The following is an 18,438-nucleotide window of genomic DNA, read 5'->3' on the forward strand; positions in this document are numbered from 1 at the left end:
TTGCCAAAGAAATGTGAAATATTTGTTTAGAATACATTATGAAATTGAACTGCAGATTTAAAAAAATTAGGATCAGCCTGTATTATTTAAGTGCAATTTTAACTGGAAATTCATTTACTAGGCAACTTTTTGAGGTCCTTTGTAGTCCAGTGATATGTTTGTGTTCCTGTTAAGTTTCCCTTTGAAATTAAAGTGATGTTAATGTAATAAACTATATGATGTGTTCTTTAAATTGTTGGTTTTGATTTATCTTATATGTGTTTTCACCTTTTAGGAGAGGGTCAATGCTCAGTACAGCCATATTTGTCTATGCTGCTACATCTCCAGTGAATGGTTATTTTGGAGGAAGTCTGTATGCTAGACAAGGAGGTGACGTATGAGTTACTGTTTTGTATTTTAATTATAGATGCTAATATTTTACTGTGAGGTATTTGGAATTTAAAATGGGCAGTACAGCCATTATAAAATCCATTGTTACCCAATTTCACGTAATCTCCGCTAAACCTGTTATGTGTTCTATCTTGCTTTTATGGAGTCCCTTGCATTTTATTTTGTGAATAATTAATAGATTATCTCTATTGTCCACTGTGATTTAGCCCTGAGGAACATGTAGGAAAGAGTATATTTAAGTTATTGATACTGTTTGGCTTTGAGATGCCTACCTTCCTGGATGTGCTCCATGGGAGGCCTCCACATAGAGTGTTTAGCTTTATAGTTGGTTATAAAGCCATATAATGTTTTATGGCTTATGGATAAAGTGTCTAGACCAGGGGTGTCCAAACTATGGCCCTCAGGCCAACTGCAGCCCACGATCCACTTTGAATTGGCCCGCAGCAAATTCCAAAAATATATTTAGTTTACTTAAATAAACCAGGTGAGGCAATACGTACGTCACCTCGAGTGAGTGGCCCAACTGCGTATTTTACCGCATATGGCCCTTGGTGAAAAACATTGAAAAAAGTTTGGACACCCCTGGTCTAGACAGTGGAAGGAGAATAGGAAGGGGAGCTGTTTATTTCTGTTGACTCTTAAATATTTATTGAAGGACCCTGCACAAAAATGTCTGTTATTCTGTGTCATAATCTTTTAATAATAGCACTTCATTTTAAATACCCCCTTATTTACTCTGGTGACTTGGAAATGATGGGGGATGCATGGATGTTGCAAGGATACTTCTTGGTGTTGCTTTCTGTGATGGCATTCAAGGGTATTGGCGGTCTTTGTTTTCCCTGTAATTGTCTAGGGTCAGAAAAGTGCTGATAGTAGATTTGCATATTTCAGGTTATGAATGAAGGGTTGTTGAAAGACCTTAAAATTACATTCCTAAGGATAAAGACTTCTTAATGTGATTTTCTCAGCCCATAAAAAGCAGTGTCAGCATTAGGAGATCCTGTCTTCTTTTACTAGGTTAGGCTTACAGGTTATAGGAGCTTAGAGCATAGGATCATTTAAAATGCCCCCAGGATATCCTGGTTCCATAATGGTCCTACTAGACTTAACAAGGTCTGTACCTTCAATATAGGTAATTCTTTGGATTGCCTGACTCTTTTAGTTAGGTGATCAGTCTCTACTTTCCACTTCCAGATATGGAGAAACAAGTCTTATGGCACAGGATTACCATGCTAAGGAAATAAGGCTGCCTAAGGCAACTTCTTTGAATTTGACCTGGAAACTATTTAGGATGAGAATTTTACAGTTTATGATCCTCAGAAAAGTCCACAGCAGAAATAGATTTATTTAAACAAGAAATTTATTCCTACTGGACATAAATTTGCTTTTTGTCTGATTGCAAGTTAAGAACACCCAGCTAAACTTTACTTATGCTTGAAAGCTGACAGAGTTCAGACTGAAGCACCTAGGAGTATCAAGTCTTACCGAGGATGAGCTAAAGGCTATTGCCTGACTGACAGTGCTCTGAGGAGGTCTGATCGTGTCCTTGTGTTTTGTCTGAACGATCCCTAAAAACCAGGCTAATATAGAGGTCAACCCAGAGAAGCAAAAATTTTTCAGTTATCTCAGGATTTGAAATCTAGTGAATCTCAGGGTCTTCACAGTGGCCCCCAGCGCACCAGCTGATGCTCCAGACCCAACTTGAAGGCGCGGAGCCTGGAACGTGACACTGAGTCGCCAAGGGTGTGAGGAGTAGGAAGCACAGCAGTGCACATTGGGCGACTGGTTGTACCCAGTGCAATGTGCGGGGGATTCTGTTTGACTGTTGGAGGGAAAGGGAGAAATAGAGTTGAATATAGAAATTACTAATATTTACCTGAATTTGAGAAGATAATAGAAAGTGCAGGGAAAGAGAGTGCTAGCAAAGAGTTAGAATTAAATAGAGGAATAACACATACTTTAATTAGTGGGCACCTTTTTGTGTTGTTCAAATTCTGGGTATTAGTTTGGAAAGGAGGGGGTTCTTGAAACTTACCTGAGAGAGAAATTAAGTAAAGCGGAAAGTTCAGAATCAGGGAGTTTTTCTGGAGAAATGTCAAGATTTGGGGGTAGTAATATTATGAGACAGATATTTTAAAAGAGCTTTCTATAGAAAAACAAAGAAAACGAAGTGTTATCGCTTGTTTTTCCTGTAGCACTTTGTGTTTGGGTCCCTATTGCTTATGCTTGTGGGTTGAATTTTAATGGTGATCCTGTGTTAAATCTTTATAGTCTGTTCCTAAGCGGTGTGGACATGCTTCCTGGTGATGCATTTGGCTTGTGTTCTCTGCTGTGTTGGAAACAGCTCCTTGGTGCTCTCCTGGCCACTGTGAACATGATTTAAAACTTTCAATTACATAATTTAAGAAATGCCTTCCCTTGATTATTTCAATAATAAGTGCTCACTATATAGAATTTTGGCAATATAAAGAGCTGCAAAGAACTAGTAAAACTTGTAAATCTGTAGTTCTAATTGCTGTAGAAAAGACCTTGTAGAACATACTCTGTTTTTTTCCTTTTGAAACAGCGAAATAAATGTAAATATGTATTTATAATTACAATTGGAGAACTAAGAGTAAATTTAGGGACCATTTAACCCAGAAACTTTTTTTTTTTTAAACTTTTTTTTTAAAGCAGTGTTACCCTCTTTTCAACCGAAACTTACATGAAACTCCAATGTGTAAAACTTGAAAATGGACTTGTAATGGTTGAAACAGGGCTAAGGGACCTGAGCTCTTCCTTCACCAGTGACTTTATGGACACCTCCAAGAAGCTCCAGAACTCCAAGCAATAGTTTGAAAACACCTGGCTAGGCCAGCTTGTAGCTCAGAAAGATTGAGTGGCTTACCAAAGTCCCCGGCAGTTTAGTGGCAGAATCAGGACAGAACATCTGTAGTTCATTGCTCTTTTCCAGTACACCCACTTCAAAAGCTATGTTTCCATTAGACATACTTGAATAGCTGGCTGGTCTTTCTCTATCATTTTGAAATAGTTATTAGGTTATCAGATTTCAAGTTATTTATGTTAAATTTTAAATAGTTTGGTACTAAATAATCAACTTTGAAACATTAATATATACCTGTCTGTCTATCTCTCTGACTTTCATAGTTTCCCTTCTCTTCCAGGAAGGAGATGGATAAAGCAGATGTTTATTGGGGCATTCCTTATCCCAGCTATGGTGTGTGGCACTGCCTTCTTCATCAATTTTATAGCCATTTATTACCACGCATCAAGAGCCATTCCTTTTGGGACAATGGTAAGTTGCTTGAATCTTACTTTTAAACTGAAAAAGTATAAGCATTCTAATATGAGGCCTGCTATTTCTCCAAAGTACTTTTTATTAAGAGTTTTGATAATTGCAGCCAGTCTCTACCGTCCTGGAAAGTAAGGTGAAGAAGAAAGTTCTTGTTAGTCTTCATATAATTTTGGTTAAGTTTAAACCTACAGTTGCCCTTTTTTCCTTGATTCTGTGAGCCAGTAAAGTGCAAGTCCAGCTTTTAAGTAGGACAGAAGAAAACACTATACTTTTTATCAGAGATGGGTGAAACTGGTGAATATATTTTAGAGAAAGTATAATGACACACCAAGAAACATGGATATTTTAAAGTGATACAAGAGTGCCATTGGTTGGAAGTGAAGCTTCTCCATAACACATTTGGTTTTTTTTTCAGGAACCATGTACTATTTTTAGAACCTCTTTAAGCATTTATTAATATTGCTAATATATGTTGCTGTAGATATTGAAGTCCTTTCACATATTTTACCTGTAGTCACAGACTTTGAAATGTTTTGGGTTATTTAAATATATTAAAACTGAAACACAGATATACCATTGCTTTACAGATTTAATCCATAGTTTCCAAATTCTTCCTCTTGTTACCTTTTTACTAGAACCAGAATTTTAGACCTAGAGTAGACTTTAGCCTTAATGTACACTTGTGCACACACACATACTAGTATACAAGTTGCAGGGTGGTTACTGCTTTTCAGAAAGGCTAAATAAATAACTTGGCCAAGGTTATGCAGATAGTTAATGGCAGAAATGCAGCTGGAAACCATATCTCTTTATGAATTTTAATCTTATTTTGTTTTCTTTCTATTATATGGGAGTCAGAGAAATTCCAGATGATTTTGGTTGTTTTACAGTCTAGGCCAGGTTTTTCAAAGACACATTTGCATATATATTTTTACTAAGTCTTTAACACTTTTTAGTTTGGAATGTTTTTGAAAATTGCTTCAAAATTGAAAAATAGTTTTTTCTTTTTTGGAAGCCATAGTAAGTGATAATGGGTAGGAAAGGTTAAAATAATTAATTATATTCAGAACTAGAAAAGAATTTGCTTCATAGTAGTTCCAGGCCATCAGAAAGTATATGTGGGGAGTTAGATTACTTCTTAAAGATGACCTGCTAAATTACTTTCTTAGTGCTTTGAACATTAAAATTCTGATTAAGTTATAATTTTCCTCAAATTTTTGAATTTGATGAGGTGAAAATTAGAGTTGCTTTGTTTCATTAAAATTGTAAATTTTACCACTTTGTAAATGGGGTTTTAAATATTAATACGCAATGTAATTTGCCTTTAGATAATTTTAAAACTACTGATTATCAGAATACAGTATCAAACTCTATGCTGGGCAGAGGAGGTTTATAAAATTGATCTTTGGTGTATGAAAGACCGGCTGTTGGTGCTTAGCAGTCTCCTACAATATCATGTTCTAAATTTGTATTCTAATTTGAAATGAAGGAATGCTGAGCGAAGGGCATTCTATTGGCCTCAAGTTTTAATCAAGTGTGTGGTCTAACTTTTTATTTCTCCTTTTAAGAGTATCAAAAACTTATTTAGAACATGAAATTTAAGAACTTGAGGTAAATGTTGGACATACCTATTCGTTAAGCGTTTTCACGACTTAAATAGGTATTTTCAGTTGTTTGTCTTTTTGACATTATGGAGGAAATGGTTATATATTTTCATAAATATCATGGTTCTCAACCCTGTGTACACATTAGAACCACTTGGGAATTTAAAAAATTTCAGTGCCCCGGGCTTCATCCCAAGCCAGTTTACCTGTCCTGCTCTAAACTCAGTTACTAGTGTTTGTTTGATTCTAATTCCCAGTATCTGGGGATGAATCTGGCAACTGAAAAGCTCCCAAATCATATGTATCTGAGAAACTGGGTGCCCCTACTTAACTGAATACCTAATTTGAAAATCATTGTCTTCACACCATTCCATGTGCCCTTCCCCAGACCTTATCTCTTTCCATTTTTTTGATCTCTTGGATGTTGAGCCCTTTTCTCTGGGAGATCTTGGCTCTAGTTCTTTGTTTTCTTAGCGATTCCACAGCTGAGGAATTACTCCAACCTTAGTAAAAATGACTTCAGGCTTCTGCCTTGTACTATGGAGACGCCAGAACAGTAGGGGTTTTGCCTGCTTGGGATCTGGAGTTTTGTCAGAACACTGCTACTATCACCAGGATTAGCGCAAGATAAGATTGAAAGTGGGTAAGGTTTGTCTTAAGACCCCAAATTCTCTGCTTAAAAGTACCTAATTTTACATGAAGGCCATTAAATTCATGTCACATTAAACTTGTTGAACAATAGTCAATTTTAGCAAGTTAATAAAGATAACAGAAACATAGGTAGAGGGTGGTGGTGATAATCTGAGAGAGTCTAGTACCCCAGTTTTAAGGCGTGGTGCCTAGAGTCGAGAGGGAATTACAAGAAGATGTAAGAGAGCCTTTAAATGAAATGTGGGGTCAAAGATGAACATACCTGTTGTTCCTGAAGTTGGGTTATTCTAGCAGAGGTGCTATAGAGAATGGGGGAGAGCGTACTTGAAATTAGATTAATCCTGGGAAGGTAAAACTGTTTTTGTGGGGGAAATTTGTTCAAGAATTATTTAGGTATTATTCCGAAAAAGTTTCTGATCCTTTTGGGGTATAATACCTAAATAAGAGAGTTTCTTGGGAATGAGGTAGAGTTTGCCAAGATGTTCTGAAGAAATTTCTCATGAACTCTTTAGTCGGCTGTAAATCTCAGATTCTGAATGTGATGTTATATAGCTTTCAAGGGACAAAGAACCAAGTTGCAGAGTTTTAAAACTCACAGAGGCAAGTTAGTGTAAAAACAAATAGCCTTTCTACTCTAAATAGCATTCAGTTCAGATGCACTGATAGATCCTTAACTTATACTTGTGGTTTTTGTGTCTCAGTGGGTTGATGAAGAAGTAACAGGTCGTGGTCATGGGTGAGCCGCGTTGTGTTTGTCATCTCAGTGGCTGTGTCAGCATGGGAGGGGAATCTTGAACGTCATCAGAAATATGCCCTAGGTTTTAGGAAATCAGATTTCACAAATATTTAAGGAAATACTCTCATGACCCAAATTTTGGGTCATAACTGGGAAAATGAGAATTGGAACACCTCAAAAAAATGAAACTCATGATATGTGATCAGAAATTACCACAGTAAGGAAAAAATGGAGACCAAGATTGATGGGTAGGCACTATTTTGTGATTTCTTAAAGGTGGTGAGAAGAGTACACTATACTCAAGTGTAACAGAATAATAAAGATCTATAAAAATAGTGTAAGCAAAACTCCATTACCTAACCTGGGCTGTTAACAAATGCTAAGGCAAACAAAAAGATTGTATAAAGATATTTTCATAGCAAGTCATCAGTGATGTAACAGAGTAAAAGAAGAATGGCTCTATCCCATTCTTCCTTTTTTTATTTTTCATCAAATAAAATACCCCTCAATCAAGGAGAGATATGAGGAAAATAATCCTTGATAGAGGGAAGTGTAGCCTAAGGTAGGGTATTGATTGTCCAGGACTCACCCAGCTACCTTAGCTGAAGTTTTGTTGCTCTTGTAAATGATCTTTTACCAGATACTGAGATTTCATGCTGATAAGTAATGTCTAAATAACTGTTAGAGAGCAGAAGTGTTGTGAAACTGGACATGGGCAAATTTACTTTTCAGAAGGTAGGGAAGAAAGTGGGTTCTACATTACCAAATGTGAACTGAATGTTAAGGCACAGGATTTTAGAATGTTTTACTAAAATTTATTTTTTAAATCACAGAAATTAATAAACATTAGGGGCCATTATGGATTTGTTAAAGCAAAAATGCTAAAACAACTTCATTTCCCCTTTTTGGTAGGTTTTAGTAGGCTGGAAGAACAAAGAAGTATAGGTAAAGTATTATATCTTGTTGGGCAATATGGAGAAATGTGAGTGGAATAGTACAGTGAGGTGGACGTGTAACTAAATAATTATAGAATTAAAGTATTGGAGTGATATTACCCATAATATGTCACTATCTTTTAGTAGAATGGGACAGACGTTCTTGACTTTGACCTATTCAAATAATTGTTAATGACTTTGCATAAAGGCATAGTGATCTGATGATGAAATTGAAAAAGGACTTGAGACCAGGGAGGAAACTAGTAATATGGAATGATGAAGACAGTATCTAAAACAATCTCAGTGACTGAAATGATGTGACAAATCTAACAAGATGAATTATAATGAAAGATACATTTGCATAGCACTTTGTAGTTTACAAAGCACTTTCTTTTGGAAACCCCTATGTGGTTTTTAGAGAACCCAAAGAGAAAGGCAGAGCTAGAGTTATGTGTCATTCCTATTTTACAGAGCAAAAAACCAGGACTCTTACGTAGCAATTGACTTAAAAATCACATTTTCTTTGTTGTGGTGCAGGTGGTGGTGTTGATGAGTTTTTTGTCTTTTTTCTTTTCTTCCCGTCTGCCAAAAGGGATTCTGGCTTTATTCTGAGAGTTAGAGAGCGTTGGACAGCCTTTGGAGAATGTTTTTGCCTTTTTATGTCTGTATGAATTGAGGTATAATTTAATATGTGCTAAACTGTATATATTTAAAGTGTACAATTTGATGAGATTTGATATCTGTATATACTTAGGAAACCATCTCCACAATCGTAAAAGAAAGGTCTTTATCAAGTCCAGAAGTTTCATCGTATACCTTTGTAATGAATTCATCCCTTTTTTCCTCCTCCTTCCCTCCTTCCCCCATTCTTGTAATCACCAATCTGCTCTCTGTCATTATAGATTAGTTTGCATTACCTAGAATTTCATATTAGTAGAATCAAACAGTATGTTCTTTTTGTCTCTTTTCACTTGGAAAATTATTTTAAGATTTATTGATGTAGTTGCATGTATTAATAGTTTGTTCCTTTGTGTTGTTCAGCAGTATTGCATGGATGTACCACAATTTGTTCATCCATTTACCCAGTAATGCACATTTGCATTGTTTCCGTTTTTGGCTATTACAAATCAACCTACTAAGAGTATTCATGTACAGTTCTTTGTGTGGATATATACATGTTTCAGTTCTCTTGGGTAAAAAACTATAGTGGAATGACTATCAGATCATACTTTAACTTTTCAAGAAACTGCCAAATTTTTCTAAAGTGGTTTTGCCATTTTACATTCCCACTAACACTGTACATGAGTTTCAGTTACTCCACATCATCTCTAGCACTTGATATGGTCAGTCTTTTTAATTTTAGTCATTCTAGTGGATATGTAGTGGTGTCTCATTGTGGGTTTAATCTGCATTTCCCTAATGACTGACTAATCAAAACGAAGGTATTTTTGTGTGCTTATTTGCCGTCCATATATATTCTTTGATGAATGTTAAAATCTTTTGCCAAATTTTAATAGCTTGTCTTGTTGAGTGGTAAGAGTTCTTTATATATTATAGATGCAAATCCTTTGTCTTACACATATTTTACAAGTATATTCTCCCATTTTGTGGCGTGTCTTTTCATTCTCTTAAAAGTGTCTTTTGAAGAACAAGTTATTAATTTTGAGGTCTGATTTATTGATTCTTATATAGTTTATACTTTTTTGTCCTATTTAAGGAATCTTTTGCCAAACCAAAGATCAGTAATCTTTCCTCATGTTTTCTTCTAAAAATTTTAGTTTTAGCTCTCAAATATAGGTCTGTGATTCATTTTTGGTTAATTTTGTATATCATGTGACTTAAGGGTCACGGGGTTTTGTTTTGTTTTGTTTTGCTGATGGCTAGTCACCATTTTCTCTACCTAATTGCCATAGCACTTTTGTTGATAATCAGTTGATCATATATGTGTGGATTTATTTCTGGAATTTTCTGTTCTGATTCATTGATTGATTTGTTTTGTTTTTATGCCAGTATCACACTGTTTTGATTAATGTATCTTTATAATTGTTAAGTCTTAAAATCAGTTCTTTTTCAAAGTTGTTTTGGCTTTTTTTAGGTTCTTAGCATTTCCACATAAAGTTTAGAATCAGCTTGTCAGTTAGTATCTACAAAAAGCCTGTTGGGATTGCATTGAAGTTATAGATCAATTTGGGAAGAATTGATATCTTAACAATATTGAGTCTTTTGATTAATGAACACAACTTCTCTGCAACATTTTATAGATTTTAGTGTTTAGGTTTTGTACATCTTTTGTTGACTTGTAAGTTTTCATATTTTTATGCTTTTTATAAATGGTATTTTTTAAATTTCAAGTTCTGATTGTTTTTGCTAGTGTGTAGAAAAACAATTGATTTTTGTATATTGGTTTTGCATCCTGCAATTATGCTAAACTCACTGATTACCGTATTTTGCCATGTATAATGCACACTTTTTTGCCCAAATTTGTGAGGGAAAAATAAGGATATGCATTATACATGGGTAGTACTAATTCCGTATCTATATAGATTTTTAAATTCTTTTATTTATGCTTATGAGTTAAAAGTATAACCCTAGAAATCAATAATGATATCCATATGTAGAATAATACCCTGGAATTCAATAATCGGTTTTGTTGAACTTACTACAAACTTGCAACGACGAAAAGTTCTTGGCCTTCTATGATGTGTAAATATCGTAAACCAGTACATAAAATTTCTTGTACCTTGTATCTGTTCTTGTGTTTTGTAATTATTTGTTACATAAAATTTCTTGTAGATAAATGCTAAAATTTCTTTATAATACAAAAATCAGGTACCTAATATAAACAAATAAAAACTTGAATTAAAAAATTAAAAGATTTTTTTCCCTGCAAATATGGGTCAAAAATGTGGTTGTGCATTATACACGGGAGTGTATTATACCTGGTAAAATACGGTAATTCTAATTTCTTTTTTGTAAATCCCTAAGGATTTTTATATAAATTATCATGTTGTCTATGATTGAAAACACTTTTACTTCTGTCTTCCTAATCTGTATGCCTTTTGTTTCTTTTTCTTGCCTTATTGCGCTGGCTAGAACCTCCATACAGTGTTGAATAGAAGTGGTGAGAGCATACATCCTTGACTTATTCCCGATCTTGGGAGTAAAGCAATCAGTCTTGTGTCCTCAAGTAAAATGTTAGCTGTAGTTTGTTCGTAGATGGCCTTCATCAAATTGATGAAGTTTCCTTTTAATCCCAGTTTGCTGAGTTTTATGTATTGTGAATGGAGGTCAGATCTTGCAAAGGCTTTATCTGCATCTTTTGAGATGATCTGTGATTTTTCTTTTTTTTGTTTGATAATGTGGTGAATTGCATTGATTGATTGATTTTTGAATCTTAACCAATCTTACATTACTTTGATAAACCTCAATTTATTATGATGTGTTATCCATTGTATATATTGCTGAATTTCATTTGCTAAAATTTGTTGTTGTTTTTGCATCTGTATTTATGAGAGACAATGATCTGCAGTTTTCTTATGTCTTTTTTTTCTGGTTTTGGTCTCAGGAAAATGCTAGCATTAGCCACTATGGAAAACAATATAGAGGTCCCTCAATAAATTAAATTAGAACTTAAAAATAGAACTACCATATGATCCGGCAATTCCACTTCTGGGTATTTATCCAAAGAAAATGAGGAAGACAGAATAAGTTTTTAACTTCAAATCCAGTATTTCTTCCATTATAGTACTGAAGTGGCCCAAGAGACAGAATGAGAGTTATTTTTAAACACCAATAATTTGAGTTCCTAAGTTTGATCTTTAAAATGTAATTGCAGAACTCTCGTATCATACATTTATACAAGTTTTATCTGAAAGCAAGATGATGATACCTTTTGGCTTGTTTAAACACACGCATACACGGATATAATGAAGATGTAGAGTTTTCAGTAATATTACTTCAAAGAAATTCTTCTCATGTAATCACTGTGGATTTCTACCCCACACCTCTTCATTCTTCTCAATTTCTTCCCAATTTTCATTCAACTTTTCTCTCACTTTTACTTTCTGTTTATTAGAACCCCAAAATTTATCATTGAAAGAGATCTTAGAAATGATTTAGTCCTACTTCATTTTACGGAAGTTCAGAATGAAGCGATCTTACCCAAGTGCTGGCAGGAAAAGAGCTTGAGTGTGTGTCCTTGTGTACCCAGATTTATATAAAGAAGAAAATCACAAAAATAAATACTTTCCTAACTGACCACTTTGGTTCCAGAATCTCAACATGGTCTTCGCCTATAACTTCAGACTTTCAATTACCGACAAGCAGAGAAATATTCATATTATTTTAGTAATGACACATATATAATAAATAGAGCTATGTTTCTATTGTTACAATCCTAAGGCAGTGTAGAATAGAAACGAGCATGATCTTTGAGACAGGCAGATTGAATTGGAATTTTAGTCTTGTTACCTGCTAGCTGTGTGATCACAGCAAGTTACTTAGCCTTTCTAAGTCTCATTTTCTTCATCTGTAAAATAGTGAAATAACGTATGTAAAGCTGTTTGTGCATATGAGGAGCTCAATAAAGTATAGCCATGTAAATAAGTTGATTATGAGGGAAGATAAAAGATATGTCAAAAGCATGGCAGCAAAAAGTGAAAGAAGAGAAAAAAGGACTACAGCAGAGACAGTAAGGAAGATTAAGAAAAATGGGGAACTAAAGTAGATAGGAAACACTTCATCTTGTATTTAGTTCAATTCTAATATTTTAAAGCACATTCTTTTCCTATTTTCATTAGTGTATATCTGGCACAATTTTAACCCATGTTGAACTTAAACATTTTCTTTTGTGATCAAATTGTGTTTAAATTTTTAAGTGTCCCTTTTATTTATTTTTATTAATGTTCTTGTTCTGAGTAATTACACACATTTTAATTTAATTTACAGGTGGCCGTTTGTTGCATCTGTTTTTTTGTTATTCTTCCTCTAAATCTTGTTGGTACAATACTTGGCCGAAATCTGTCAGGTCAGCCCAACTTTCCTTGTCGTGTCAATGCTGTGCCTCGTCCCATACCGGAGAAAAAATGGTAAAGAGAATGCTAAATCTTATGTGATTGTTTCTCATAATATATAAATAAGTTCTTAAGGCTATTATGTATTTGTAAGTTTTAGAATTGGCATGTATTTATAAGAATGACCGTCTTAAGTTTGAACTTAAGAATTTGTCCTTTTACTTTTTCATTCAACCTATATTGTTAGAAATAGTAATAAGTTATATCCTTATTTTAGTTTCTGAATATTGGTGCCATTTACAGATAAGTCAAATGCTTTGATAAGTATGCTAGTGTGTAGAGGTAGGTGAGAACTAAAGCTGCAACAATTTCATACCTGCAGCCTACAGGCCAAATTTGACCTGCTGCTGTTTTTCTAAGAAAAAAGTTTTATTGGAACACAGCCATACCTATTCATTCACATATTGTCTATGACTACTTTGACAATGCAGCATCAGAGTTCAGTAGTTATATTAGAGACTATATCACTTGCAAAACCTGAAGTATTTACTATCTAAACCGTTACAGAAAAAGTTTGCCAATCCCCCATTTATAATTTTATTTTTCTTTCCAGATATTTTATTATTCCAAATAATACTGATACATTTATAACCATATATATCATACCATTTGAGAGATGGATTAGGATTGAGATCAATTGTAGCTTACTGTTTTCCGTTCTTAATCTTCTGTCAGATTTCGTGCACAACTATGTTCTTGAGGACCTCCTATAAGTCAAGTTTAATCCTGACCAAGTATTTCTGTTGAACAGATGAAGAGGTTCTTTTATTGCAATAGTGTAAACATAGTTTACAGTTCATTTGATCAGTTATCTTTGAAATTATAATTCTTGATGGATTTTTAATTTGAGGTGATTTGTAGTTTTTCAAATTTTGGACATAAAATGAGATGTCATTAATATGTTTATATTTCTAATTCTTGTAATTCAAAATGTGAACTCAGTGTATGTATATTTGTATATATAGTTAGCCTTCTAAAATTAGTGAATTGAATATATTTATATAATATTACATTTAATATTAAATTGATTTATGCTATTCTTCATTCTTTGTTTTCCTAATTCTTACTAGCAGACAAAAATAGAACAATCTTACTGTATATTTATAACATTTCCCATCTTATAAGAATAGCTATACAGTAGATTGCATATTCATAATAAGGGATATATTGAAAAGTCTGTGTTCCTAGATATTTTACCACATTATAAATATAATTTATGTTCAGGTACTTATTATAACAAACAGTCTTTTGTAGACTTGGAGGTATGTAGACATTTATAGAATTGGAGGCTGAATAAAATAGCCCCTATAGTTTAAAGGAGAAAGATCTATTCTAGTCTTAGAAGTTGTCCATGTTCTATTTTTCTTAGTTTTTTAAACTCAATTATCTTTTTCAAATTAGATTGTTAAGGTCCGTTGATATCCTGATATTCATTCATAATGGGGATGGGAGGGTGGATGGTAAGTTTAAAGGCAAAGAATGTAGTCAGAAATCACAAAAGTTCCTCTAAATCACTAGGGTTAATGGAGGAGAGGAAGGGACAACCCAGGACCTCCAACCATAGGTCACATTTAGGTGCAGGAAGGCTTGTGTGTATCTTCATTTTCTTCCTAGAGTCACATGGGAACCAAAATCTGGATATTAGATCTAGCTCTCACTGACTGTGTCACCTTAGGCAGAGCATTTTTAACCTCTGTGGGTCTTAACTTTCTATAAAATGAGGAACAAAGACTAAATTAAGTGATTTTTAAGTTTTTTCCCCCATATCTCAAATTCTTTGATTTTTCCTCTCAGGTTTTTAATTTGTTCATTCAAGAGATATTAGTATAGTACCTTTTATGTGCCAGACGCTGTGCTGGGCACTGGGCACCTAGATGAATAGCTTCTGCCTGCCAGGGCTTATATCCAGTGAGGTGTGATATGCATGTAATTAGCCTGTTGCAATATAGTGTCTAAGTGCTATGATGGAGTTATATTCAAAGGGCAGTGGAGAATGGGGCTAGGACTCTCCTCTTCCTGAGAGACTTAGAGAAAGATTTATAGGGAGAACACTTGAGCTGATGGTTGCGGAAGTATGAGACAAGAGAAGCCATACAGGTAGAGAATTACCAGTTGCAGGCAAGAAATGTTTGTTGAGTGAATGAGTGAGGTTTGAATTTTTTTTCATTCTTTGGCTCCATTGTAACTCAGAATTCATAATTGCTTACTTGTATAATTCATAGGAAAATGAATTAACCAATGAAAGAATGAGCAAAGAAATGGCAAGGCCAAAGTTTGGGAAACATTATTTCATATAGGGGTCTCACGACTTATTTTCTTTCCTTGTGGCTTTCTGTAAGTAAATGTCTAAAGTTCTTAGAAATTATTGAGGTGTAGAAAGGAACACATGCTTAGAGTCTTCCTTCAGTTCTGCCCTTGACAAGAAATTTGTGTTCCCCAAGTTCGTATCTCGGCCTTTAATGGTGGCAAGAATTTTGACTATATTCTAGGACTAATTTGAAGTCCCACCTCTGTGTTGTATCTCTTTGGAGTTTAGGGTTTTTTTTTACTGATTTGTTTCTATTCTTTAGATTGTTTTTAAATACCAAGCATCTGCATTCTATTATCAGGATTTATCTAACATAAAACCATGCTAGAAGTTTACTGTTAATTTTCATATTTTCCAGGTTCATGGAGCCTGCAGTTATTGTTTGCCTGGGAGGAATTTTACCTTTTGGCTCAATCTTTATTGAAATGTAAGTTTTGGCAATGTTATGTATGCTTTGAGGAATTTAATTGTAATTGGAAAATGTAGGAGTTAGGGTAAGATGGGAAAGCATCTAACAGCTAATCTGTTAATTCCATGGCTTCCAGAAAGGGACCTGTGTACCTATCCAAAAGTAGTTCTCTGCTCTGTTCTCAAATATTCAGGTGAAGTTTATACTTTTTTATATTATATTCTCGACCTCTCTCACCTAACAGGAAATCTTAGAAATCAAAGCATGCATGCTAGACCAACCTTTGATCACATGCATAACATAAGGAATTACTGGTTTTATTGTATTTTTAAAATATTTTGAGGTAAACCATTTCCTACCAGTCATAGTATTCTGGATGCATAGTCATTCCTAATCTCCTTCCATAGAGTTTTGCAAGAGTTCTGGGAAATGTGTTTGATGTGTTTGGGGGGCGGAAGGTATGCCACTGTATGTCCAGTTACTTCACATCTGCATCCTTGGTTACCACTGCAAAATGTAAGCCTTTCTTTTCTCAACCTATTTCAGTGTTCTTTGACAGGAATGCTCTAGCATTTTAGGCAAGGCAGTTCTTTGTATGGATCTTTCTCAAGAACTGCAGTCATATACCTCTGGCCCCTGCCCACGAAATACCAGTAGTCATAGCTGCTCAGGATTCCCTTACGTGTTTCCTTCTAGCAGCCTCTCTGCTGATTCTCTCTTGTACAGTGGACGCCTCCTTAACAGACATAATTGGATCTGATAGTTGGTTAATTGAAAAAGTTGTATCATGTAAGGGAATTATAAAAAAAGATACATACATAACATTTTATTTTAACTTAAAACAACTAAAGGTACATTCTTCACTGATTTTTTTTTTTTTTAATATAAAGCCAGGGTCTTTGCTTTGATTTATATCCAGATGATGTTTCTGCCATTTTTCCTTTGACACTCAGAACATCTTCAGTGTTTTGCAGCCTTTTTAAAGTGGAGCAAGAGCATAAATACCTGTGTGAAGCATTCTAACTGCAGAATGATTCTAGATTTGTACATTTGTCCCCCAGCCTTTTACAGCCATCTCTCTCACACCTAATTTTACAACTTTTTTTTTTTAAGCAACTCACATTAGACTGAGTTTTTCCAAAGCATTCAAAATCATATTCATAGAAATCACACATCCTTTTTGTTCTTATGTTTATTGGTTTATGTGACGTTTAATTTTACACTAACAAGTACAACTGACATAGATTTGGGCCAACTCCTGGTGTTCACCCTGCCAGCTGCTAGTGCGCTGTGGGCTTGGTCAGTACCTTGGAGAGGGATTGGAGCGCCTGCCACTCTAGCGCTCGGACTAATAAAGCTAGTTCAGGAACTTGTGTACTTCAGTCTGATACTGCTTTGTGTCCTCACCCTGACCTGACCTCCGACTACGTTTTCCCTCCTACTCCCATCCCAGTACCTTCTGGATCACATCTCTTCCTGCTTTCTCAAGTATTCTGTTCTATGAGATAGCCTTTCTGCTGTATCTTTAACCTCTCCTGTTTTCACCTCCCTTGTGCTTATTCTCCCCTTGGTAGCCGAAGTGATCCATTTAAGGTATCAGTCTGATCATGTCACTTCTTTGATAGAGACTCCTTGTTTTCATTGAGGTAAAGTCCAAATTCCATAACATGGCCGATAAGGGCCTTACTAATACAGGATCTGGCCCTGTTCGCTTCTCTAATCTTATCTCTTAGCTCTCACCCCTTCATTTGAAGTTCTAGACATACTGACCTTTGAGTTTTTCAAAATACAGTGAATTCCCTTATTTGTGACCTTTTGCCTTTGCTGTTTCTATGCCTGGAACATTCTTCTAGCTACCCCCACCCACCAAACCCCACCCAGCTAAGCCAGTAAGATGCCACTTTTAAGTGTGTTGGTAGCACACATGTTCCATTCAGTGCATCACGATTGCCCCTTTACTGCTGTTTCCCTGCTAAACAGTAATCTCCTTGAGGGTGGAGACTTTGTCGTCTTCACAAGTCTATTCTCACTACTTCCCTGATACGTGCGAGGGGCTCTGTAAGTATCTTGAAAGAACGAATGACAAATAAGTGAACTAACAAACAGAACAGAACAAGAAAAAGAAAAGTTAGAAGACTCTTTCTAGTTGAACGATGGACTTGGGTAATGGAGTTAGAGTGAAGGGTCTTTTTCTTAGTGTAAAATCTTAATGCCCTTTTTCTTACTGTCCTCTGAAGACAGTATGAAGCTTCGTTAGGTTTTCTTTTCCTAGTTTTTTCCCCCCTAATTTTATACATTATTATTCTATGAAACCTGTTTTTTAATTTAATAGGATATTTTATAAAATACACAATACATTGCTTGAATAGTGTTATATCTAGAAAAAGATGAAAGATTAAGGGAATTGACTTTATTTTACAAATATGAGTTTTTAGCTATTTTAATTTTTTTCCCCACATGTTGCTCCTTTCAGTTTCTAATTTATTCCGTTTGCTTCGACATAAATGCCCTACTAAAGAATCTGTTCTTGAAACATTATCTAAGAAAATATTTTTGAGAAAATTTTAGAGTGTTTAATAGATGAAAAAAGGTAAGGGAAACGATTGGAAGTTACCTGAAAGAAAAATATTGAAATTTAATTGAGTACTAAGATGTAAGTGAGACTTAATAAGAACAGGGTCAGCTTCAAGTTAAAGACTAGAAAACTATGTCTTGATTGCCTTTTCCTTAGGTATTTCATCTTCACATCTTTCTGGGCATATAAGATCTATTATGTCTATGGCTTCATGATGCTGGTGCTGGTCATCCTGTGCATTGTAACCGTCTGTGTGACCATCGTGTGCACGTACTTCCTACTAAATGCAGAGGATTATAGGTGGTAAGTACTATTTCTGGGGAGAACCTCTGGGGACCATAATATTTTAAAATGAGATTCCATTTGAAGTGTTGAGTGGAGTAAAAGATTTGCGTAAGAGTTTTGCTATTTAAGATAGTGTAGGGATTTTTTTTTTAGTTATAAAAATGACAAAGATAAAGAT

General features: G+C 34.8%; 1 protein-coding gene across 1 annotated transcript in view; it reads left to right on the forward strand.

The window, feature by feature from the left end:
* TM9SF3 (transmembrane 9 superfamily member 3) overlaps window positions 1–18,438 on the forward strand; it is a 57,297-nt gene that overhangs the window by 33,334 nt on the left and 5,525 nt on the right. The window contains exons 8-12 of the mRNA XM_019724781.2: window positions 275–369; window positions 3,555–3,685; window positions 12,559–12,698; window positions 15,350–15,418; window positions 18,132–18,278. Of these exons, the coding sequence (XP_019580340.1) occupies window positions 275–369; window positions 3,555–3,685; window positions 12,559–12,698; window positions 15,350–15,418; window positions 18,132–18,278 (582 nt within the window). The remainder of the gene's footprint in view (window positions 1–274; window positions 370–3,554; window positions 3,686–12,558; window positions 12,699–15,349; window positions 15,419–18,131; window positions 18,279–18,438) is intronic.

Source organism: Rhinolophus sinicus, linkage group LG07 (genome assembly GCF_036562045.2).
Source record: "Rhinolophus sinicus isolate RSC01 linkage group LG07, ASM3656204v1, whole genome shotgun sequence".
In the NCBI taxonomy this organism is placed as follows: Eukaryota; Metazoa; Chordata; class Mammalia; order Chiroptera; family Rhinolophidae; genus Rhinolophus; species Rhinolophus sinicus.